The 25770-nt window shown below is 40.0% G+C and overlaps 1 protein-coding gene across 4 annotated transcripts; it reads left to right on the top strand.

Annotated features, from left to right (window-relative positions):
• Positions 1–966: 966 nt before the first annotated feature.
• Positions 967–24157, top strand: TXNDC8 (thioredoxin domain containing 8). Of its 4 annotated transcripts, XM_038553081.1 has the most exons (6): positions 967–1117; positions 3912–4016; positions 8584–8643; positions 11255–11320; positions 22682–22747; positions 23611–23733. In XM_038553081.1, the coding sequence occupies exons 1-6, from the start codon at positions 1094–1096 to the stop codon at positions 23671–23673; spliced, it is 384 nt and encodes a 127-aa protein (XP_038409009.1). In that variant the 5' UTR covers positions 967–1093; the 3' UTR covers positions 23674–23733. The 4 variants fall into 4 exon arrangements, with proteins under 4 accessions (XP_038409009.1, XP_038409010.1, XP_038409011.1 ...); XM_038553082.1 differs by lacking the exon at positions 8584–8643 and having other exon boundaries at positions 23611–24157; XM_038553083.1 differs by lacking the exon at positions 22682–22747 and having other exon boundaries at positions 23611–23722.
• The last annotated feature ends 1613 nt before the right edge of the window (positions 24158–25770 follow it).

The following is a 25770-nucleotide window of genomic DNA, read 5'->3' as shown; positions in this document are numbered from 1 at the left end:
GCTGTTTTTGTGTTAATCTAGAATTCTGCAACTCGTTTTCTTGTTATTTTTCTTGTTATTGTTCTAAAGAAGATTTGGGGAACATTGGGCATGTCCATGTTTGTTTTTTTTTCTTTTTTTTAATGTTATTTATTTATTCATGAGAGACATACACACACACACACACACACACACACACAGGCAGAGGGAGAAGCAGGCTCCATGCAGGGAGCCCGATATAGGACTCGATCCCAGGACCCCAGGATCATGCCCTGGGCCAAAGGCAGGAGATAAACCACTGAGCCACCCAGGGATCCCCTTTTATAACGTTAAATTCTGAAAAGAGACAAATCACCATGTGTAGGGTTTTTTCTAACATTAAATTCTGAAAAGAGACAAATCACCATGTATAAGACTTGGCAAAATGCTCTTTTTGTATGGCCTGCCAGCTAAGGATGGTTTTGCATTCTTAAAGGATTATGAAAACAAAAAATAGGCAACAAAGTCCACGTGCCTGTGGTCCATAAAGCCCAAATTATCTGGTCCTTTACAGAAAAAGTTTGCCAACCCATGATCCAGTCCATAAAAGTGAATTTTCCTTACCTCCTAAAAAATTAGAGCAAAATAAACAAAGTTTAGGGAATCTATGACTCAAAAAACCTAACTCATAGGAAACTTGCAATTATAGGATTAAGGCTTTAATATTTTTCTGAAGTGTAAAATAATCTCTTCAAAATCCTAAATGAAAATAATCTTCACCCATTTAATATCGGCTTGCTTATTTCTCATTTGGTGGTTGCAGGGGGTGGAGAAGGAAGAAGGGCCATGGAAATAGATGATGAAGATCAAAAGTAGACAAACATATTGTGGAGTCTGCACACAAGACCTGGAGATGGATGGTTCTTGGCTGGCCACACGGTGACTACCTAGTCATGACATGAAAGTGAAATTGACTTCAAGTCTGCCAAAGTTCTAGGTTCTCAGATGTCATGTTTAATGATGTCATAGAGAAGTGACCCTTCTATCCCAGCTAGGATCCTTTAATTAATAAGAGACCGCTACAGTGAGTCGACTGGACCAACAGGCAGGTTTCGTCAACAATTCCCAGTAAATCATGGTTCAGAGTATTAAAGACATGGCAAGTATTTATTTGGCTTCATTGATATTTCAAAGGAGACACCTTGAGAACAGATTGGACAAACTTTAAGAATGACTTCCTCTATCAGTATTCCTTCACTGCTGTGTAGCAAGGGAAGATTTTTTAGGTCTTGCTCTCTGTTTTGTGGCACTATCTAGAGAATAGCCAAGGGACAAATTGATCAAAGGGTTTTGTTCTTCCCAGATTCTCATTTCTTGCTCTGACTGTAGCTGGATCCAGGCCAGCTCCTAACACATCCTGTCCTGTGCCTGATGCCACTGATTCCACCTTAATTGCACCTGGAACATTCTATGAAAGGAAAAGTCTACATATTTCTCTTATTCTAGAAAACAGAAGCCTCAGACATGCTTATGGAATAGGGTAGGAAAAATGACAGCCAACAGTATCAACAATTCCTTAGATGGTATTTTATAAAGCCACTTTCTATCCATTGTCCAGTGTTACTGCCACAAAAAATCTAAATGTATAGATAGGTCAGGGAGAGTTCTTTATTTATAAAGAAGAGATTTCCCTCTAAAGGAGTGGTTAAGATCCTATACCATGTAAGAGTGAAATGGGCACTAGAACCCAGATCTGATGCCGGGCCCTGTTACCTGAGGCACAGATCCTGGACTCTGCCTAACAAAGCCCTATTTCTATATGGAGGGAAGATGGGAGGCATAGGGCCTGGGCCTGCCATCCATCAGCACCCTCAGACTTAGCCTTCTGGCATTTTCCCCAATTGCAGCTATATATAAGGTCACAAAAAATGAGGCTGGCCAGATTGAAAGATGGCATTGCCGTGTAGATTTGTCATAAGAAAATGTTTTCAGATAGCACACATTTGCTAATGCACATGGTACTTCTTTTTTTGACTTTCTGGGAATCTCACAGAATAACCCAGGGTCTCTCTAGCCCCCTGAGAAGCCCTCACCATCTCCTCCTCAGAGACGTCTCCTGAGGACCTGTTGTCTCCTTCATGTCTGTATCCAAAATGTCACCTTCTAGTCAAGATGGACCATGGCCACCCAGACTACAAGTCTAATCCAGTTCATTTCCTTCCTTCCTGCTTTATCTTTCTCCTTTTTTTCTTTATTTGCAATGATCACTAACACACTGCATATTTTACTTACCGATCTTACCATTGGCTTCTGCTTCTAAACGTAAGCTCCATAAAGGCGGGGAAATGTTTGTCTGGTTTTTTGTGCACAGCTGTCTCCTAGCAGTGTGTCCATTACTTGGCCTAGCATCAGTCTCAATAGGTACTTGTCAAAACAGTATGTATCCTATGGGGGTATTCCCTTCAGGGGACTTAGCCAAGTCAAATTCATAGATCCAGCTAGGCCAGTTTACACCCTAGAATCTGCTGAGAAGTGAAGGTGTCGAGGGCTTGTGAGGGGCATCTACTGTATAAGTTCAGAAGCAAGTGAGAAACAGAGGCTTGGTATGGCTCTTTGAGGAATTAAGTAACCCCCATCCTAGAGGAATATGAGTAAAGGAAGAGAACTTATCTTCCTTCAGTCATCCATTTCACCTGCTTGAACTAAATCAAATGGTAATGTAATGGTCAGGATTCCCCTATTACAGAGCAGTATGCCATTTGTATGGAATTAGCCCCATCCCTCATTCCAGTGATAGGCCCTGTTTGACTTGATTAATTATGATCCCATCCCCCATCTTAATGATTGGTCCAGGGATGAGCACAGGATAGAATCAGGGCCAGTGAGAGGGAGCGTGAACTCCATTACTAGGAAGAACTCAGGAGATGATTTTGTGCAGTGGTGAAGGAAAGAGACTCTGGATTAGGCTGCCTAGGTTAGCAATCCCAACTACGCCAGGTACCAGCTGGTTGATCAGGAGAAAGTTAATGACCTTTTGTTTTTCCACCTGTAAAATGGAGATAAAACTAACACCCCTTCCAGAGGATGGTTGTAAAGATTAAAGGAGAGGACACCAGGTGCAGAGTGAATTAGCTGCTATTGTTGCAATTCCAGTGAGAAAAGGAAAAATAAATCTTGAACATAAAAGTATATATTAGCAAGTCATTCATCAACTAAACAATCCATGAGCACTAACTATGTGCCTAGATCAGAAGCCATGGTGGTTCAGGACCGAATCAGGATCGAGTTCTCTGGGAACTTGTTGGATAGAGAAGCCATGCATGATACACTTAGTATGGACAGTCATTGTCCATAAAGCAAGGCAATTTAAAATGATCTGAGGTTCTAGAAAGGGAAACCTTTATTTAGATGATCTGGGTAGCTGATGGAAAAATCACTGAAGATATTCAGCCAGAAGCATGTCAAATGCTTAAATGTATGGTTTGACTACAGCTTTGGTAATGATTACCCCCCAAAACAAAACAAGAAATGATTCAAGGTGTTAGATTACATTTCTCCTTTTAAATTTCACTATTAATATATGTTTAGGGCCTTGTTAAAAGAAGCCAAATATAGATGTCCACCTTGAACAACTATCTACCACGACCCTCCACCCCTTATCTTTCATTGGTCAATCTCACTTCTCCCCAGAGGTAACCTACCATTACAAACCACCATTTAGTCAGTACACTACTAATCAATCATGCAGATTTATAGGTCACTTATGTATACTTACAATAATAAACATATGTGACCTCAGGGACTTCTAGGAAAGGTGTGTCTTCTGGAGAATGATATGATAGGGTGAGATACCTCGTCTAGGTTTACAAAGAACCGAACTGTCATTTATTCTCTGTAAGGCTTTATGAGATTCAGTGATGATGCATGTTTCTTCATTTACGCTCTGGTTTCAGGATGAATTAAAAACATTTTTGAAAGCTGCCGGATGCAAACTTGTGGTGGTTGAATTTTCAGCAAAATGGTGTGGTCCTTGCCAAAGGATATATCCTCTTGTTCATGTAAGTATCACCTGTATATATACCCCAGCTTTAGAAGGAATTTTAAATCCCCTAATAATTTTCTCAGTTGTAAAAGTTTGCACTTGTGAGTCATATGGAATCATAGTTTTTTGAAGCATCCTGATTTCCAGATGATAATTTATCAAGATCTAATTAGATCATTAGTACCCACACAAGAAGACTAATACTACTTGTCTACGGATAATTCTGCAAGGAGCATCAAGGTGTGCAAAACAATACAATTGTACAAATGAATGGATTATTCATAATAATAACATCTTACCAAAGTTTCAGAGTTCAGAACTTCCAAATATTGGTTTATAGAAAAATTTGATACTTGTTTTTAACTATAACATAAAAGAATAAACTTCTCCCATCCTTCAACCCTATTATCAGAACTTAAGTCTTACATGTTCTTTCATGTCTTTTCTACTTTATAAAATATTTTAGTAAAATATGCTGCTTAGTTGTAATCGTATAATTATATTTGGGTCTTTTTTCCACGTACACAATTGTTTGTGTTTTTGTTGAGTCTCCAGATTATAATTTTAATATCTCTACAATGTTTCATCTAATTAATTTCCTTGTTGCCCCATTTAAAAGTTTTCACTATTTTACTTATTTTTGGTATCATGTGTCACAGAAAGAACCTCAGGGCAGTTTCATTTCTCCTTATCATGCAGAAGTTTCACACTTACGGTCAATTTTGTGAAATCTATTTCTTCAAATTTAAAGAAGTTTTGATTTCTCTACACAACCAAAAATACTCTGAGTTCTTTTCAGCAAGGTTTCTAGCATTTTGACTTGAACTCTTGAATCTACCTGAATTCATTCTAACCACAGTCACAAGCTTTGATATTGAATTAAAAACAAACCCATATCCAAGTACAGAAATTGGCTACATGACATCTCAACATCCATTCTACGCCTAAAACTCTTGGAATATCCAGAAGAAACATTTTATTATCTCATAGGCCCCTTTATTCTGATACTCAAAACTCGAAGAAAGAAAAGTATTCGATGTTCAGCTTCCGGAGTATAAATATATTCACACGCCACAGTCAAAACTGATCAAATTCCAACAGCCACCATGCAACATTTTCAGACAGTGCAATGAAATCTAAGGCTTACTAACTTCTCCCTTCATACCTTTGCCCTGCCATTGTTCTGTAGAGGCTCCTGCAGGTCTTCCTACACCTATTCTCACCTTGGTAGGTACAGTTAGCCCTTTGGAGACAAACCTCCCCAAATGATCCTAATTTGAATGTGCCATCTGTTTCCTGTTGGAATCCAGATTAATGCAAATACAGTTTTAAAATAAATTTTGGTACATCCTTCCTGAAATACTATCCAGATGTTAAAAAGAATCAAGTAGACCCATATGGAATGGTGGCATTGTCTCCAAGACAATGTAGTATTAAGTAAAAAGAGTATAACATAGAAAAATGTACATAGTATGGTCCCATTTATATAAAACAGACACATACACGTATGTATATACATATAAACACACATATATGTAGAGAAAGAGGGAACAGAGGATGCATATCAAAGAAGCTTATTTTTTTAGTGAAAGGGTATTAAATTTGGATTCCTTTATTTTTCTCGTGCTGTTTGAGCTTTTGCATGATAATGTATCCAAGTACCATATGTGTAATTTTTTGAAACTGTCTGTACATAAGGGGGTGGAGAAAAGTCTTTATTTACTCTAGGTCACTTTATTAGTCAGATATCAAAGCAGGCAACAGAAAGCAAATTAAACCGAAAAGAATTTTAATACAAGGAATTGATCGCTTATAAAATTACTGGAAGACTAAATGAATAGGTTCTATGCATGACTGTCTCAAGACACCACAGACCCACCTTTGGGATCCTCTTTTTACCTGCCCCCCCCCCCCCAGAGGAAAAAACAAACAAACTGATAACAGAGCAGCAGCAGCTCGGAATGAGAACCGCAATCAGGAGGCTCCTGCTGCCACAAGTGCCTCTGGACATCTGGGAAGCTAATGTCTGGGCACCAGAGCCTGAGTCTGGCTTCTGCTGCTGCCTTCAGCACAACCACTTCCATTACTCAGAGTCTTGATTTCCAGCAGGAACATCCAAAGGCAAGAAGAAAGTAGCTACTGTCTCATTTCTGCCTTCCATGTCTCTCCTGGCATGTATCTTGTGGGTAAAACCAAGTTGCATCCAGAACTCTAGCTACAAGGGAGCCCAAGGAATCTCTACCTCTTTTCCTTTCAAGGCTCTGCAGGAAAGTGGAATGGAAGTTAGCCAACTAAACTTCTGTCAAGGACAAGACAGTCAATGTTTTCAGGTTTGTGGCCCAGTGGTCTTTTGTGATAACTACTTGGCTTCACTGTTGCAGTGCAGAAGCATCCAGTGGCAATGAGCAAATCAACAGGCAAACCGTGTTCTGATCAAATTTAATTTACAAGACCATGTGGGGACCTGGATTTGTTCGACATGGTGCAGTTTGCTGACCGTGAGCTAAGAAGATCACCAGGCATAGAACCCTGAAAAAGAACATTTCTGGGAAAGGAGAAGTCATAAATTTGTTAAGAAATTGCATGGTATGATCAGGGGAAGGCAAATAGTCTGTGAGGCTGACTTACAGGGCACATGTGGGAGTGGTGACAAATGAGCTTCAAAAGGAAAGTTGAGGCCAAATCAAGAAGGACTTCATGTTATAATTTAGTGAGTTGCTGCAGATAGTCCAAACGGAAAAATTTTTTAAGGGTTTTGTCATGGTCAAAGGGAGGTTTTAGAGAATATTTTTAGCCATGCTGTATAAAAATGGGTTAGAAAGACTGAAGGCAGGAAACCCAAGGTGACAACAATCTCAATGATAGGTTTTCCAAAACTAGGACAGTGGTTTCGGAGAAAAAAAGGAAGGATCAAATTCAGGAGCTATTTTAGCGTTAAGACCAATAGAATAGGTAACTAAATGGTAGCCAACTACTTATGAGGAAGAACAGAGCAGAAGGAAGAGTTCTTAGGGGAGGGGAGGGGGTCCTAGGGGGATGGAATGGGATAATGAGGAAACACAATGTCCATAGGGGAACCCCGGCCTAGCAAAGAACCCATATGTCTTCCATGTATATGTACTACTTGATGCGAAAATGGCAACTGCCATTTCCTGTCCATTTTCCAACAGACTTGCCAGCCTCTCAAAACTTCATAAATACAATTAGATGTCCACATCAGTCAAACTCATTCCTGCAGCTTTTACTGGGGAACATCCGTATGTCTTCAAACTCAAAAAGTACAAATCAATTGCCCTGGAGTTCATGGGTGATACCATTTTCCTGCCAGACCACTGATGGGATGGGATGCCACTGACCAAAATCAGCTTCTTTTCTGTGTGAAAAATATTCTGAAAAGGCTTATGGGTTTTCCCCCAAGAGAAACTCTAAGAGAAAACTCTAGAGTTTTCTAGAGAGTTTTCCCCCATTTTTACAACCTTGATGAGCCACTGAAGAAAGAACTTCCACTTTGGTCACGATCCACGAACGACTGGAAAGCATCTCTACAACAGAACTCTGCACATAGCCACCTCATCACCCCATCCCATGCTTCTCCCTGCTTCTCCATGGGAACAGCTCCCAGAGCCAGCTCCATCTGTTCCTGTCTCCACTTGTCTCTGGACACCTCATCCCCTCAGAAAGAGATCCCATTTGAAATAGGTCACCGGAAATGCTTGAGATATGATGTTAAAGCAAACAAATCAAGAAGCTAGTTAGTGTCCTTAAAGTATGAGCACAACTGTCTGAAAAAAACCCCAAGAGCTGACATCCACAGGCTGCTGCCGCTGCATCCACTACTCCCAGACCCGTTACCAACATCTTTGTCACCACTGCTGCCAAAGATGCTTTCAGAACCAAACAGAAGCAGAAGAGAGTTGCTTCTTTCCTCCTCCCACTGTCTGTTTTCCTACAAATGCTTGCCATTAGCAGAACCTACATGGAAGACAGCTGGCAGAGGATCCTGGAAAGTACAGTTTCAATACGTAGTAGAACGCGGAAGATGTCAATAGAAGCAAAAAAAGCATCAAGGCCGAGGGTTTGCACACATGTTTTGTATCACTTTAGTCCTCTTAAGGAGTCTCTCAAAAAGCTTGGCAAAATATGAAGGTAAAAGCAGATTTTGGGTATTTGGTTCAGAGATCTGTGTTTTGAAGACCACTGAAGGCAGCAGCCCCTGACCTCTGGCCACTCCAGGACAAAGCTACCATCTGTCCCTTCACCCTGCAGAGTAAATCTGGACCCACCACATATATGACATTATTTCTTTGCTTTCTGTCCTTTCCCAGCTTTGAAACTCTGGTTCTTTAGACTCTGGTTTAGACTCCACTGATCCTTGCTTGACCTTGGTATCATCCCACATTTGACTTTGGTGCTTCAGGTCCTAGGCAGTAGTGAAATGCCAGAGTGATGCTTAGCTCTCTTGAACAATCTTTTTGTTCATTGTTTGCTTTTGCCAAAAGACACGTGTGTAATCCTAACCTAGTATTAGTAATCCTAGTATTAATGCTAGGCTAATAGGAAATTTTTATACCTTTATTTTGAAGGCAATGTCTCTGAAATACCAAAATGTAATGTTTGCTAATGTGGATGTGGATGCTTCTCAGGTAAGAATCATAAATCCTTCCATGAGGATACACAAAACCCCAAATGCATGTCATTGACAGCACTGCCTCGGTGATTATATAATCAATTTCAAGTCTAGTGGAATTTCATGATTTTTTTCCTGATAAATTGCAGGAAACTTTCCATCATGTCCTTGTATATTTTGTATTAATTTTAAAAACAAAAAATCCCCAGCAAGAATGTGACTCTCTTGCTGCCCCCATCCCCTCCCGTACTATGGCAGACTTCACCACTCAATCCTAACATTTTCCCCACTTGCCCTGGGCTCAGCAGAATTGCTCTATGCAGACAATACCAGTTGGGTGATGTTGGGCTCAAGATGAAAAGTGTTTTTTTCACCCTTGTAGTAAGTTTTTAATCCATTTCTAAAACCTAACCGAATGCAATACAGACATTTTAATTTACCTTGCTTTCCTCTTGCTATACCTTATGCTTTTTGTGAGTTTTTTTAAACACCACAAGGAATTCCAAGAAATCCTTCCCTCATGACCCTCCCTAGAAACCTTCTTTCCACACCCCCTGCAAAAATAATCAACCTCATGTCCTCAGTCAAAATGTGCCTTATTAATATACACAAAATATCTGAAAAACTATTCTTCCTAACACTTGCCCATTTATAACTAGGAAAAAACAGTAACAGGTGATCTATGCACATATTGGATTGAATCTGACTTTTAGAATACAAAAAAAAAAATCCTGTTATTCACCCATCTTTTTCTTTAATAGTTTTGTAACTTCTTATCACCTCTATAAACCTTAGTTTCTTCATCTATAAAATAGGGCAAGTAATATTTAACAAAATATAAAATGAGCTAAAGTACATAAGATGCATGACATAGTGTCCAGCACATAATAGAAGTTCCATGTCTCCATTTCCATCAAGCTTCATCAAAGTGAGACAGTGTTTAATTGCCTTTTAAGCTGAACCATTCAGAATTCAGAACACAGAAAAGCTGTGCATTCAGAATATACTAGAATCATTATCTCTTTGTCCTTTTTTTTTTATATTCAGAGTTGTGCAACCATCACTGTAATGAATTTTATTTCAAAACAAAACACCCCACTTTTGGAGTTCTAACAGTCACTCCCAGTTCCTTCTATCCCAACTCTGGGCAACCACAAGTCATGTTCTGTCTATAGATTTGCTTATTCTGAACATTTCATATAAATGGAATCATTGTATAGGTGGTCATTTGTGACTAGCTTCTTTCACTTAGCCTAAGTTTTCAAGGTTCCCCCATGCAATAGCATGCATCATTTTATTCCTTTTTATGGCTGAATAATATTCCATTGTATGGCTTCACCACATTTTATTTAGCCATTCAACTGTTGATGGACACTTGGGTTGTTTGCACCTTTTGAGTTTTATGGGTAATACTGGCATAAACATGTATATATTTTTTTTCATTTCCCTTGAGTACTTATCTAGCAGTGGAACTGTTGAGTTATATTGTAACTCTATGTTTAACTTTTGGAGGAATTGGCAAAATGTTTGCTAATGTGGCTACACCATTTTGTATTTCTACCAGCAATGTGTGAGGGTTCTGATTTCTCCACATCCTCACCAACACATGTTATTGTCTGCCTTTTTGACTAGAGCTCTTTTCCTTTTAAGGTGGAACAAAATGCACACTTTTCTTTAACAATAATTTATTTATTTTAGTTACCATTGCTGTGGTCGTGAAAATTATAATTTAATGTTTGTGCACATTATAGGTGGCAGGGGAGAGATTCACCCCATGAAATGATAGGTATATTACAGAGAAAAGTCCAGTTCTGTTGATCATGTGGGTGGCTAACTTTCTTTTGACTCTTGAACAAGATAAACAAAAACTGGCTTTTGAAAGCAGATTGTAGTGGATTAAAACAGTTGGAATTCTGACATATTTTCTTGTCTTTTGGTTCGTCTTTCAGAAAGATATGGACAGTGGAGGAAGGAGTAGGGTTTAAAAGAAAAAGACATGTAAGCCTTACTTAAAATGCAAAACCAGGACAGCCTGGGTGGCTCGGTGGTTTAGTGCCGCCTTCAGCCCAGGGTGTGATCCTAGAGACCCAGGATTGAGTCCCACGTCAGGCTCCCTGCATGGAGCCTGCTTATGTCTCTGCCTCTCTCTCTCTCTCTCTCTCTCTCTCTGTCTCTTATGAATGAATAAATAAAATCTTTAAAAAAAAAAAAAAAAAAGCAAGACTAGTGTATTACCCCATGTCTCAAGTGTGCCTTATAGAGATGTCTTTATACTTCCTTATTTTTGCAATGTGCTATTTCCATATTGAGTCCCACTGGGGTCCCTCTGTAATCTTTTCACAAGTTCATTTAAATAGAGCTCATTTAGTCCAGCATCTGTTCTATTTTGGCCTCCATCTCTCAGCCCTCTCCTAGGGCTCTGGGTTGAGAAAGCTCAGGAATGTGGAGAGCAACCATTTTCTATTGTAACATTCCTGGAGGCTTTGACATTCCTTGGCAGGAGAATCTGTAGTGTTAGCTGTCCCTGGGCTTTCAGACATGCCTCCTGAGAAGTCACCAGGTTCTGGGCTCGGTGTAGAGAGAGGATACCAACATTATGACTTCATGCCATTTCTTTCCTTTCCCAGGAGTTGGCCCAAATTTATCACGTCAAAGCAGTACCCACATTTCAGATGTTCAAGCAGACCCAGAAGGTATGTTTCCATGGTAACTGGCAGAGTTGAATTATAGAATCATCAGAATCTAAAAAAAGGCCTGAGGTATCCAGGATGGATGAAACAACTGCATTTATTTTTAATATATAGCAATGTAACTCTTAGTTTCCGCACTTTCCATTATTGGCAAGGAGCACACAAAAATGCATGAATTATAATAAATCTCCTCATTCAGACCATATGAGATATCCAAATCCATAAGAAATATCTCATCTCATCCCTATTTTCTCCCTTTTGTTGGGGGCAGAACCATCAAAAAAAGAATCTTACAGAAAAGGACATGATGAAATTCTCACACAAATGCATAGAGATTGTTAGCAATGCCTGGGGAAATGTTAATCAAAGAGTCTCAAGGCAGGATTAGCCTAGTGGTTGAGCATGCAGGCTCTGAATTCAGGTTTCTGTGGTTCAAATACCTGTTCTGCTACTTTCTAGCATTTCACTTAAGAATTCTCTTTGATCATAGTTTCCTTATCTGTAAAAACAAAGATCGTCACAAGTTTTTCCCTTCATGGGGTGTTGGGAGAATTAATGTGAAATAAGAAAAGAATTAATGTGACTCACATTTGCAGATCCATCCTAACTTGTGTTAAGTGCTGGCACATTGTGGTAGTTGTTATCATGCAGAAATTAATGAAATAAAATGTCTAAAATACTTCCTGTGTAATGAAACCAGTAATTCCACATATGGCTGGGAGCACTGACAACTGTACACACCTTATGAAAGTGGCTTTACAATACAAATAAGAGGAACAAGCTATTTCCTTTCACTCAATTATCCACTCTTGGGAACTTTTGCTACAGAAATACCTAAAAGAAAAATAAGCAGCTAAGGGAATAGTAATTGTAGCATTACTCCTAATAAAATACAAAACCAGCTGAATGTCTTTTCTAGCAGAATTGCAAAGTGATTTGTGATACATCTACTCTATGAAACAGTATACAATTAAAGAGTTGGGAAGAACATATGGAAAGCAAAAATATTCATGCTTAAACTTTGTGAAGATTATGTCTACAATATAAAAAATGAAAGCAGTTGATAGACTAGCTATTTCATTTTCAGCTTCTATCTATTGTGTATTTGTTGCAACATAATCGGTGCAATAGATAGAAATAATTCTTCAAAAAGAATCAACACTACCTATTCCATCTCTTGAGTGTTTACTTGAAAATGGAAACTATTGAACACTCCCCGCCCCCCCACCTAGCAAATTGTTTATGTGTCATTTTTTGTTATCTTCTCTTCCATCTCAGAAATGAGAATGCTTCCTTCTTTGGAAATGGATTTCATACATTGCAACTTGATAGCATTCCCTCCTGTGTGCTCCAGGCCTCCATTGATCAGCTATCTTCTTTTGGACCTAGTGTTTGGATGCTCCTTTTTGCTATTGACTGCCATTCTTCTCTCTCTATCAAGAGTTCTTTGATTTTCCTCCAAGGAACCATGCCATTTCCCATTCCTGGTCCATGTGCTTCCTTAGGGCTTCATCTCCAGGCCAGGACCCGTGAGTGAACTCCATTCTTATCAGGAATGGGCCCTTGACTCCAGTCTAGCCAATCCAAGCCCAATCAGAGCTAATTCTAAGACTTGACATAAGCAGCTAGGTACAGGCCTTCTCTTTTGATTTCACTGGATTTGAACTTGGGAAGATATGAAGCTGAAGGTACTACAGCTAGCTTGCCACCACAGGGGACCTGAAAAAGAAGCCAACACACAGCAAAAAAGCAGAGTCAAACTAGGAAATACTAATGGCATTGATTGAACCCTGAATCTATCCATGCCTGAAGCTGTACTACACCTGCAGATTCTTTAGTTGTGTAAACCTGGGGTTGCTTTTTCGATTACTTACAACCAAAGAATCTCTAATGACAAAATTAATCTTCTCTCAAACTACTCTCCTTCATTTCATGATCTAACTCTCAAAAAAGTAGAATATATTTACTGCCTTCAGTTCTCATTTTCCACATACTCCTTCATCTGCTCTTTAAAAAGTCGCCAAGGATCTTCTAATTCAAATAGCCATTTCTCAATCCTTGTATTCCTTGGTTACACAAAAGCACCATTAACTAACTAGCTTCTATATTCTGCAAACTTCCTCCTCCTTTGGCATCTATCCCTGCCCCTGCTCCCAAGCTCTCCTCTGGCTTATCTCCTGCTGTCCTAACATGTAAGTATTTCCCAAGGTTCTATCTTTTTCCCATTCTATTTTTTTCCCTTTAGTAATTTCATCCCTACCTCTAGTTCCAGCTATAACTACCTATAACACAAACAAGTGTGATAGACCTCCTCACCCCTGAGTTCACACCACAGATCTTTTCTCTTTTCCCAATAGATCTTGGCACAGCTCCACATATGTCATTCCTCTATTTGAAATCGGATCCCCCTTCTCCTCCACTGTCTGCAGAATCAAGACTAACCCCTCGTGTTCAAGTCTGGCATTCAAATTTCTCTATAATTCAACCCAATCTTCTTTTCCAACCCCACTTCTTTTTGACTCAGACCTTCATGTATTTTTGTCATACTGTTTCAAGCACCCAGAGGAGTTCACATCAATGTCTAGAAGAATCCCCCCTTGGTAGAAAATACTCATTTTGTGTTTGATTCATGAGTGAGTGAACAAATGAAAGAGTAAATAAAAGCTGAGCTGCTGTCTTTGCCTGACATCCCACTGCCAGCATTGCTGTCTCTCATTCTGACTGGAGAATTTCTCTTCAGCTCAGAACAGATTTCTGTGTTCAGCTCTTCTGTAGATGATATTGCTTAAGGTCTATCACCATTCAGTAGTTTGTTCTTCATTTTATGAAACAAAGCTTTGGTTTCTCAACTGACTATGTGTCTAGGCTGCTCTTGATCAAATCCATAGCTATAATTTGAGGAAAGGCTTGGCCCCGCTTGGTCTCAGTTCTGTATGGAAGTGAAAAACTCTCAGCTGGGTGAGGTGACCTCTTATATTCAATTATTTCTTAACTATTTTCTACAGGGTATGGATCCCTTTTGAATTGATAGAACAAAATGCCTATATTCTAGGCAGCATGAAGGATCTAAAATTTGAATTTTATGCCAGTTAGCTAACGGAAAATTAAACTAACTGAATTGATGACCGTGGGTTAAGCTCATCTACCTCCCTATACTCTAATTCCAGCATCAGCCAGCCAGCCTTTTATAACATGGATATCCATGTCCCAAGAAATGTTCTTGAGAACTGAGTGTCACATTGAATATTACCAACATACCATCCTGGTTATGGAGTTATTTTTAAAAATACACACACACAACAACTTGAGATCATTTATAGCATAATATACAAATAATTCTACTTCTAGACTTCGGTGTGATCTCCAGAAAGATTCATACTTGGATCAATTTAGATACCATTTGAAAACGTACAGAAAAGATTTGCAATGCTGGCTTCCTTTTGACAAAGAATCAATCTTCTGTACAAAAGACGACAGCAAAAAAATGCAGGCAGGAGATCCTCTTTAGGATCTCTTTAGATGGTATTACAGATCTCTTTACCTCTTCCACTCAATCCCTAGCATTTGGTATCTGAGCATCTATATAGGGTCTCTGGACGGTACTCCCCTCTACCATTGCATCCAGAGCTGTGGTCAAAACTTGAGACCTCTGAAATGCCCCCCAGGTTCTACTTTGCAATGGTCTACACAGGAAAATCACTGGAACCAGAGAAAATCGGGCATAGCTGTGCAACAGAACCAACCAGTCTATGTGAATTTCCCTCCTCTCTCATAGGAGTTGACTGGGAAGGCTACCAATGTCATTCATTGTTCTCCTTAGGGTAGAAAAAAATTAAATTCACTTTGAGACCTCTTCCATCTTTCTTTTATCTGGGACAGCACAACTGAAAATTGGCTTAAGAAAGTAGATACTATTTACCTAGTATTTTTTAAAAACCCACCTAGAATCCAGTTTCTATTAAGGGATGTTATAAGAAATGTACTCACATTTCTGGTAAAATATCTGGCAAGGAACCATGATCCATTATACCTTTCAAAATGTACATTGTGTAAAAAGCTTTGTGATAAAAAAAAAAAAAAAAAAAAAGCTTTGTGATAATTCCTCATAGAACAGAGTTAGGAGAATATTTGCCACCCCTTAAAAATATGATCTACTCCCTTCACTAGATCAGAAGGTTTAGGGTTTCTCTTTGTCTGTTGGTGCCAATAATCTCAAGATTACTTCCTTTACTCAAATACAATAGCCTCCTTTATCTGCAGTTTCCTGGCATTCCGTAATTGCCATCTGCATATTGAATCATACTTGAATGGTTTTGTTATTTTATCTTGCCCTTGATTCTAGCTCATTTCAAATATTTTCAAAATATATAGAATATAAACAAATAAAACTTAAAAGTTGCAACAGGTAAAGCTATTTAACAATGACTCGGGGTCATGGTGGATAATGGGCATTACGTGGTGCTGGAAGTTTTCATGCAGATTTGGATGGCCACCCAGCAGGGATGCACTATAAACGACAGTTGTAATTATTTCACAGTGTTAGGGCAAAGGACAATGAAAGCAAATTCTAGGTAATAAATAAGGTGGAATTACTCCTTCCTGCTGTATTCCTTCCTTCATGTTTTCACCTGGGACATCACATCCTGTTCCTGTAAGATTCAGTGTGGTTAAAAAAAAAAAAAAAAATTCTGCAATGCCTTTCAGATGGACCATCCAAAACTTTGGCTGATTATTTTTTTTAACCAGAATATTATACTGTATTCTACTGTAAATAGAAAAATACATATATACACATAAACTGCAATATGCATATAATACTAGTTATTCATTGAGGCTCTGAAGCCCATCAGTAGATCCCCTGGGCTAATAACATTGATTCCAGACCAAAGTTGGCATAGGTCAATGGAATAGCAGAAGGGAAGAGTAACAATTTCTTAGGATCTCGGCCAACTGCTTATACACAGGCCAACATCAGAAAATGGTTCCATCTTTCATTCTTTGATATGAGAGTAAATGGCTTCTCAAAGCACTTAAATCTACTCATAAGAGCAATGGGATATTGGTGCATAGATGCTAATAAGTAGAGTTATTTACAAGTGAATAATTCAGAAAAACTGAGTGCTCCTGTGCTCACATCAAGTGGGAGGAAGTTCCTGCCCTTTTGCCTGTGAACAGTAAGGCTTCTGCTGAGGTCATAGAAATCTCCAACAAGCTCCCTTCTTCAAGTAGGTACAGAGATTGAAAGAATCCCCAACACCTTGGTGTGCTCAAGAGAGGACAGGATTGGTGTCTTTAAGGGCCAGGCAGGGACAATAAATGAGACAACAGGAAGTGAGGAGGATGGTGGTCCCTGGAGAATCACCCTCCCAAATGCTCAGTGTTCAAGTTCATAAGAAACAGTGCTTGACTCATTGACCAAAAGAGTGTCTGCAGCTAATTCTTGCTGTCTCTGGAGTCAGATAGCTGTAGATTGATTATTAGTGGGTGACCTTGGGACTGTGCCTTCACCACCTTGAGTTCAGTTTCCTTCTCTATGAAATAGGGACTATATCGTGTATCTTTGAACTGTTGTCATGAAAATTTGTGATAATGTATATAAAGTGCTTTATCACAGGACTTGGTACATATTTTAAAATAAGACTATTGCTAGAGCCCTAGAATCTATCTGTGTGCCTATCTCCCTGAAAGTTTGTGAATAAACAGAAATTCAGAAACAGTTGTTAAGAGAGATCTCTAAAAGTCTTTGAATAACTACAATATCCACTTAAGCTAAGCCATCTTAGCATTTGGGAATTACCTACTGAGGATAGTCAACCTGTTATGGATGGTGTTAGACACAGAGGGAGGGTTCCACCTGAGGGAAAATAAAAGCACTCTCCCATGGTGTTCAAGTCCAAAAATGCATGTCAGCCCTATAAACAGCAGATACATTAGCAGAGATTAATTGACTGAAAGGAGCAGGAACTAAGTGAGATGGAGGGAAAGTGACAGAGAGATGGACAGCAAATATTTATCACCATTTAGCAGTGATATTGCTCTAGGTATTAGCAATTCAAAGGAAGTAATTACTTATATTTCTCTTTTCTCCAGGGCAGGGATTAGGGTGAAGCCAGTGAGGCAGGAGATTGCCCAAGTATAGTGTGGAATCCTGTCTTTATTTGCATTTTTGATATTTTGTTCATGATGGATTTTTTGCATTAATGTTTAACTTTTTAAATATTTATTAAAATATTATGTATCTTGATTACTGAGTTCTGGGAACCCCTTAAATTTTACATCCTCCTCTTAGCCCTGTCCTCTAAGTTTTAAATCATTAAAATATCGGAGTACTTCATTCAGTGATCAGCCAGAAAGACTTACAAGACTCAATAGCAGATTATACTTATAGCTAAGATTTACTACAATGGAAAATACAGAGCAAAAGCATCAGGAAAAAGATAAGCATTGGTAGAGTCCAGAAAGGTCCAGAATAGGCTTCTGATGTTCTTCCTTGGTGGGGACACATAGGAGTGCTGTCTTTCGCTCTCTGGTAGTAAACTTCAAGGACATCTGTAGAATGTTTCTTTTTTAAAAATTTATTTATATATTTATTCATGAGAGACATAAAGAGAGAATGGCAGAGACACAGGCAGAGGGAGAAGCAGGCTCCCCATGGTAAGCCTGATACAGGACTCAATCCCAGGACCCAGGGATCATAACCTGAGCCAAGGGCAGATACTCAACCACTGAGCCACCCAGGCACCCCTATGGAATGTTTCCACCTAGGGATGTTTTTTGTTTTTTTGAGGCTCAGGGCATGAGGCCTTTATGTGGGGACTGGTCATATAGACATATCTTGCTAGGCAACCATTGCTATACAAGCAGCTATAACAATGGAGACTAGGACCCCCAACAATAAAACCAGGTGCACATTATCAATACTGATGTTTAAGCAAAGCAAGCCAGTATAACTTGATCCATCACTCCAGGTATATATAACAAAATCATCAATCTTTAATACAAAGAACACTTTGGTGAGGGAGGGAACACATTTTCTAGGGAGATTGATGAAGGCTCAAGCATGGTTCCATTGGAGACAAGAAAGAAATAAGGAACCAGACCTGCAGTGTTAACTCCTCTCAGAGAATCATCTGAAAATCAAAACATCACCTTTATTGTAAGTAGTAGTAGCACTATATTGTGCTGATTATGGAGCATGGCTTAGACTCATGTCAATAGACTTCCTAATGTTCTCTTAAAGCCTAGATTTTGAGATGACCCACCTAGGGAGAATCTGGGCTGCAGAGGAGAAACTTACCCACCTAGGTGAAGGAGACAATTGTTGCTTTTCACAATGGCATGCTCCAAAAGTGAGGACACAGGGTGATAATAGATAGCCTTCTAGACCTGCCTGAGGCTTACTTTCAGATGTACTTTCCAGAAAAAGAAAGACCGTGGCAGGAAAGCAGACCTGTCCCTTTGGGAGAACACCCTCAAAAGGGAGAGGATAATCATGAACTCATTCCTTTGTCTAGGCTCAACTAAGATGCTCACCTCAACCTGAGAAGTCAGTGAAGGGATTTCCCAGTATTGGACAGTTGAGCAGATTTTCCAGGAACATGAGAACAGGAGTATAGGTCATTGAAGGGAATGGCTCCAAAACCATTATTATCCCTGTGAACAAGTTTTCATCCCACACTTCTAGTAACGGGCAGAATGACATCTCCTCTGGCCAGAGTCCAAAATCACTTTTCCTTATTCTCAGTGTGACTTAGGATAAATTGCCACCACATTAGACTCCTGTTCCTTTTCCCCTTCAACAGAAAACCACATTGTCCTGAGTGATAAGCAGCTTCATGTATCTGTTCAACACCTTCAACTGATGGCAAACTGTGGCCCCAGGGTCAAATCTGACCCTCCACCAGTTTTTGTACATAAAGTTTGACTGGAACACAGTCATGTCCATTTGTGTAAATATTGTCTTTGGTTACTATCACACTACTGTAGTAGATCTGAGTAGTTTCAACACGCGCCATATGGCCTGCAAAGCCTAAAATAGGTATTGGGCCCTTTACAAAAAGTTTGTCAACCCCTAACATAGAGGAAAGCACTTTAGTCATTATTTACTCCACTAGTACTCAAGAAACAGGTAGGTAGCCAGAGTTTCTAAACCAGCTACGAGAAAATGAAAGCAAATGAAGTACTTTCCTGAAATCTCACTATTGGAAACAAAATGAGGCCAGTGTAGATGAGAAAAAAAATTAGATAATAGATTGTTCTCATATGCCTTTTTTCTTGAATCCAAATGCATATAAATTCAAGCTGTTTGAAACAGTTTATTTCTAAGAGGCCCTGCCTTCTTGGGTTGATTTTGCTAAACTCCAAAACCAGGGTTGAGCTGCTTGCATTTGCAAGAATGCCCTGCAACCCTGCAACACGTTGTGAAAGTCCAGGGGGAAGTGTGCAAACACCCACATTGTGATGCAGATGGCTGGGGAAGGAATGGGTCTGGTTGAATCAGAGAAAGAAGCCAAGATGAAATCAAAAAGTAATTAACACCACAGGTGTTAGACACAGAGGGAGGGTTCCACAGGTGGGCGCACTTTTAAAAGTTCTCTTATTAGACATATTCGTCCCCGTGTCATTAATAAGAGCTAATGCCTTAAAAAACCCTTTGTAAAGAAGGAACATCAAACTGTTGCAGCTTATAAATTTATATTGTAAAAAAAAAAAAAAATTTATATTGTATGTCCAAATGCTTCTACAGCCTTCTCCCAAAAAAGTGTCTTGTGTTGGTTGTGTGGGCTCTTTTGTTTATGTTGTTATTGCTATAGTTGCTTTGAGGATTTTGGGTTTTTTTTTAAGATTTTATTTATTTATTTGACACAGAGAGAGCATACACGGGTGAAGCAGCAAGCAGAGAGAGAGGGAGAAGCAGACTCCCCACTGAACGGGGAGCCCAATGTGGGGCTCAATCCCAGGACCCTGAGATCATAACCTGAGCTGAAGGCAGACGCTTCACCAACTGAGCCACCCAGGCACCCCTGTTGTTGTTTTTAACTCAGTAAAGATAGCTGGAAAATTGGTGAGCTTTCATTCAGCTGGTCCAAACCTAACTTCAGTATTTAACCAAATTGCCTCTCAACTGGCTGAGGTATTTTATTATAATTAATCTATCTATAAATAATAATATTTATTATAATTATAACTAGACTTTAATTCATACTCTCAGAAGTCCATTTGTTAGGAAGGGACCCCTGTCTCTGGGCCTTTTGCATTTTCTCAGTAATATATTTTTTGCAGGTGATTGAATGTCTTTGGCATAAAAAAAAAAAAAACAAAAAAGAAAGAAACCTGCCTCTGGTTGGACCTGAGTGATGGGTAAATGGGTGGCAGGGAGTCACTTTCTTATTGTCTTTTTGTGTATGTTTGAAAATGTTTGTAATGAGGGGCACCTGGCTGACTCAGTTGATGGAGTGGACTCTTGATCTTGGGGTTGTTAGAGCCTCATGTTGGGCATGGAGATTACTTAAAAATAGTATCTTAAAAAATGTTCATAATGAAAGTTTTTTAAAGTGATTTTTGGATATAAATGGTTCTATAATGCGTGGATAGACCCCTCACATCCCCTTGGGCTCCGCAAACCAGAGGTCATCATTTTCACTAGCAGTCATTGCTGGGGTGGCAACAGTGCTTGTAAACTGAAGGCACTGAGAATTGAGAAGAGAGAAGTAAACATTGCTTCCTAATCCCTCATAGTGGAGCATCCCTTTGAAAGACACAGCCAAATATTCAGATTAAAATAAGAAAACAGGGCAGCCCAGGTGGCTCAGTGGTTTAGCGCCGCCTTCAGTCCAGGGCTTGATCCTCAAGACCCAGGATCAAGTCCCACGTCCGGCTCCCTGCATGGAGCCTGCTTCTCCCTCTGCCTGTGTCTCTGCCTCTCTCTCTGTCTCTCATGAATAAATAAATAGAATCTTTAAAGAAAAAAAATAAGAAAACATTTTGGGCAGAAATTATATGCTAGTTTCCTTGCATATATATCTCTTCAAAAGAAAGTTACTTATGTAATAAGCTCTTATCAATCAGCTGCTCCTCATTCAGTAACTACATTTATGAAACTCTTGTAGTCAAAGCCCCATGCTAGACAGGGAGACACATACCACACCTGGTCTCTGAAACATAACACTACCCAGAGTGTTGAACCTATACTTCAGGGACCAGAAATCAGCTTAGCTCAGCTCACTTCAGGCCCAAAGCCATTAATAGGACACCAACTCTGTTTAAGGTTCCTAGCTAGATACTAAAAATATGGAGGAAATAAATGAGGCAGAGTTCCCACCCTTGGTCAACTGCAGAAGATGACGTAACAAAATCAACTCTTGAGTAGTGGAATGCGCAGGTTCTAAGAGGTCACAGAGACTCCATGAGTTAGATCATGAAAGATGGTTAGGACTAGCAGGTGAGAAAGAAGGGAAGAAGTGAGAGTGACAAAATACTCTGGGTATGTATCAGGAATTTTTTGACAATACAATAGTATAAAATTACCACTAGAATATGAACTCCAGAGGGGATTTTGGTCTGGCATGTTCACAATGTCTGGCTCATAGTGGACGTTTATTAAGTATTTGCTAAATTAAATAAATGAATGAATCCAACTATACAGTGTTGCTAGCAGTCAAAGTTTCAGGTAGAGAATGACAGTGAGTTGTGGTCCTATTGTCAGGACAAAATCAAGGAATCCCTGAAAGGACCTGGGATTTTATAGTGGTGGAGAAGCACTGAAGAACTTTATAAAACCTAGATTTGTGTTTTGGAGCTTCAAGGGGAGGAAGGGAGCTTAGGGACTCAAGACTGGAGACAGACAAGTTGTAAGCTGTTGCTAAAGTCCAAGGGAAAGTTGATGAGGTAAAATCCATAGAATTCGGTAACAAATTCAATGTCCCCTAAAGCCACCACAATGGCTAACATGAAAACGAACCAAGAGTTGTCAAGCATATGGAGCACCCAGAACATTCATCCTCTGCTGGTGGAATATAAATTGATAAAGATCACTTTGGAAAACTGTTGGCCAAACCTGGTCATTCAGGTGGCCAAGCCCTGCCTATGTTCATGCCAGGGGTCCTCACCTGTGTACCCACCCAGTCTCAGAGGATTATGAAACGCCCTTCGTGCCTATAGCCACCATACGGCTGCCACCCAACTCTTAGAAAAGAAACACTTAGAAACACTTTGTAGATCCATTCTGACACCTTAGAAACACTTTGTAGATCCATTCTGACACCTTCCTCCCCGGCAGCCAATGCCACAAGAACTATTTGTAAGAGGAAATGAGTACAAACCAGGCAACCCAGACAAATCATGAAATTCTGCACCCACACTTAGGTAACCCTATTCTCAAGACTCAAAAGAGCTATTTGCTGTTATGGAAGTGGATTCGTGGGCGAGCCGGTAAGTGAAAGGGGATCAAGATGAAGTCACAAGTCTGGGGTATACTTTCAAGAAATAGAATGAACCATGATGCCCACAGGCAGCACCCAGATAGAATGCTGCTGCCTGGGGACGCAGAATCATTAGAATCTTGGATAGTTTCTTCTCTGCTATACACTGAGCACTGAAGTTGTTCTAGAACTTTCCAACTCCTGTCACCATTTCTGGCCATTGAAACCTTCCTCCTTGGAAACTCAGATCTTTAGCTAATCCCATCCTCAGTTTACTCATATTTTGCCTTCATACAATTGATACCGAAGTGATAATGCATGGTTAGAGTCTTAAACTTCCATATTTCATCAAACGTAAGATGCCCATTGACAGATGCACCATTATGTTACTACTGAAAAGTGTTCCAAATGAAGTATACCATCCACAGTGAAGTACATCCTGAGTCAGAGATGTGACAATTTGAAATGAAAATGTGCTTTTTAGAATCAACTGGTTATAATACTATTACCTGTGCAAGGGTCAGGGCATAGGAAATCACATCTCATTCGATTTCAGGAAATCATGTGTATGAATTAATAAGTCCTTAAGACCAATGTGTAAGGGCTCTGAAAGCTTCAATGATTGAGTTTTCTCATTTCTAACACATGTAGACCTCAGTTTATAAGACTACTATGGAGAATTATATAAATCTGGCCAAAAAAATTGAAACATCATGAATTTAGTGTGCTAAATATGTATTTATATCTTAGGTATTTTTCAGACAATGGAAATGAGTAGAGGATAATTTAACAGGAACAAAACTCCTCCAAACTCTAACATCTTTGCAAATATTTGAACCAATAAATATTTCACCTTTGTGTATTTGTGAACAGATTTTTGAATTTTGTGGAGCTGATGCTCAAAAATTGGAAGCGAAGATTCAAGAACTAATGTAAGCCGATCTCCAAGATAAAATACATTTACAACATTTTAAAAGGCCGCAGCTAATGTGTTTGTGTTTTTATTTGCAGCGAATATTGTAATGCTCGATTGGGCTTTCTCCTAACACTTTGCAGTTGAATCCCACCTTGCAACCTCACTGCAAAATGGCTTAAAGCTCTTGCGGTATCAGAGAACGTATCTCTCCCGTTCTCTAACTTGGCCTTTCCACTAACTCGTGCACATTTCTTAGGCAATGTGACCTCCACAGCAGAGGCCCTGCATAGCTAAGTAATACCACTCCATTAAGAAGGTTTTCCAGAGATTGCCAAAGATGGAATTCTTCGCAGCGATCAAGAAACAAACAAATGCCCTATTGCCCTGGTGTACTCCAAATACAGAGGCCAATTCTAATTGAGCCATCATTTGTGGTACAAAATTCTTCTCTGATGCATCAGTTTGTATTAGAACAGTGTCACTCTTCTCTTCCCCAATACCTTTCTAAAACTCTTTTATAGGGAGGCCTGAGTGGCTCAGTGGTTGGGCGATTGCCTTTGGCTCAGGTCCTGGGATCAAGTCCTGCATTGGGCTCCCCGCAGGCAGCCTGCTTCTCCCTCTGCCTGTGTCTCTGGCCCTCTTTCTCTGTGTCTCTCATGAATAAATAAATAAAATCTTAAAAAAATAATAAAAGTAAAATTCTTTTATAAGTTAAAAAAAAATCCAGACACGCACAAAAGCTGGAAAGTCCTTTTACTACCTATGTTTTTGTTATTGTTAATTGAGACAGCTCAGGCATTTAGGGCCCAGAGAAGACAGCTTCTCACACTAACTATTCCCACATGGGGCTACCATCAGATGAACACTGGGGATCTGGGATCTGAAGCCTAGAGTGGAGCCAGTGTTCCCTAGCTATTAAATTAATAAGATTTTGACAGAATCTTAGAATTCTTTGCAACATACATAGAGTAGCAGAAGCCAACAGATGCTAGCTTAAGAGAAAAGGGGCACCTTGTAATCATTCAGTAAATATTTCTTGAGCACCTACTCTGTGCCAAGCACTGTTATAGGCACCCAGAATAACACGTGGTTCATAGATTCCAGACAGAAATATAGCCAGCCTTCACATGCGATCAGAAACAGGAAGAGGAGAGAGATGGGGATCCCAGGGCTCTTCTGTGTATCTCTGTCCTCTGCATCTCTGTTTTCATCTGAATCATCTTTCCATTGCTGTAGCTCATTCTTCTTTATTGCCCAGTCTTTGTTCTGGAATGTGGCTCCCCAGGGAAACAGTGACTGGAAAAGTATTATGAAAACTGCAGGTCTCAAAGTCAAACAGACCAGGATGTGACAATACAAGAGCATTTTGGTTCCAAAAAGATTTCTGTCCCATTTTTTCATAAAGATCTTAAGTATTAGTAGTGATGCTTTGCTTCTTTCTAGCCCAAACCCCCACCACCGGGGTGGGGGCAGGTGGGGGGGCAGATGGAACTTTCATAGGGTGAAGAGGCCGTGTGGACTATGCCCATGGCGTCCAACTGCTTGTCTGCCTGGAGCCCACATCAAGTCTTTTCCACAAGCCTGTCCTAACCACAGGGGCAGGAATGGAAGGCTCTAGGGCCCCTAATCTTTAAGTCTTTGAGCCCCGATGTGCTGAGTGCATCAGGCAGGACAGAAGAAGAGGTACTGGACCTCTGTACCAGAGTAAGAGCCCAGGGGACCTGAACCTGTCACTCCTCCCCCATTCCCAGACATGCCATTCTACCAAACCCAGGTCATCTCTGAGTGAGGCTGGGCCTGGCCGGTTGTGAGGACCAGAGCCTGGAGCTACTGGAAGGCCAGGCTGCTGGAAGGACAAAGGATATGGCCAGGAAGCTATTGGCCAGGCTAGGGCCCCTGGAACCAGACCAGTACTGACACTAGTATGAGTGAGTGAATATGCCCATCACCTTGACCAAGGCCTTCACCCATCCCCAGGGCACAGGCTGCTGCAGGGAAGAGGCTGGGCAATCATTATGTAGCTGGTGACAACAGAAAGGTCCAGTTCTCTGCCACATGTGCAAGTTCGATGAATGAAAGTCAAGGACCACCCAGACACCAAAGCGAACTCACACTAG

The sequence above is a fragment of the Canis lupus genome, chromosome 11 (genome assembly GCF_011100685.1).
Source record: "Canis lupus familiaris isolate Mischka breed German Shepherd chromosome 11, alternate assembly UU_Cfam_GSD_1.0, whole genome shotgun sequence".
Taxonomy (NCBI): Eukaryota; Metazoa; Chordata; class Mammalia; order Carnivora; family Canidae; genus Canis; species Canis lupus.
The sequence above is the reverse complement of the archived record's forward strand: the minus strand, read 5'-3'. Positions and strand labels throughout refer to the sequence as shown.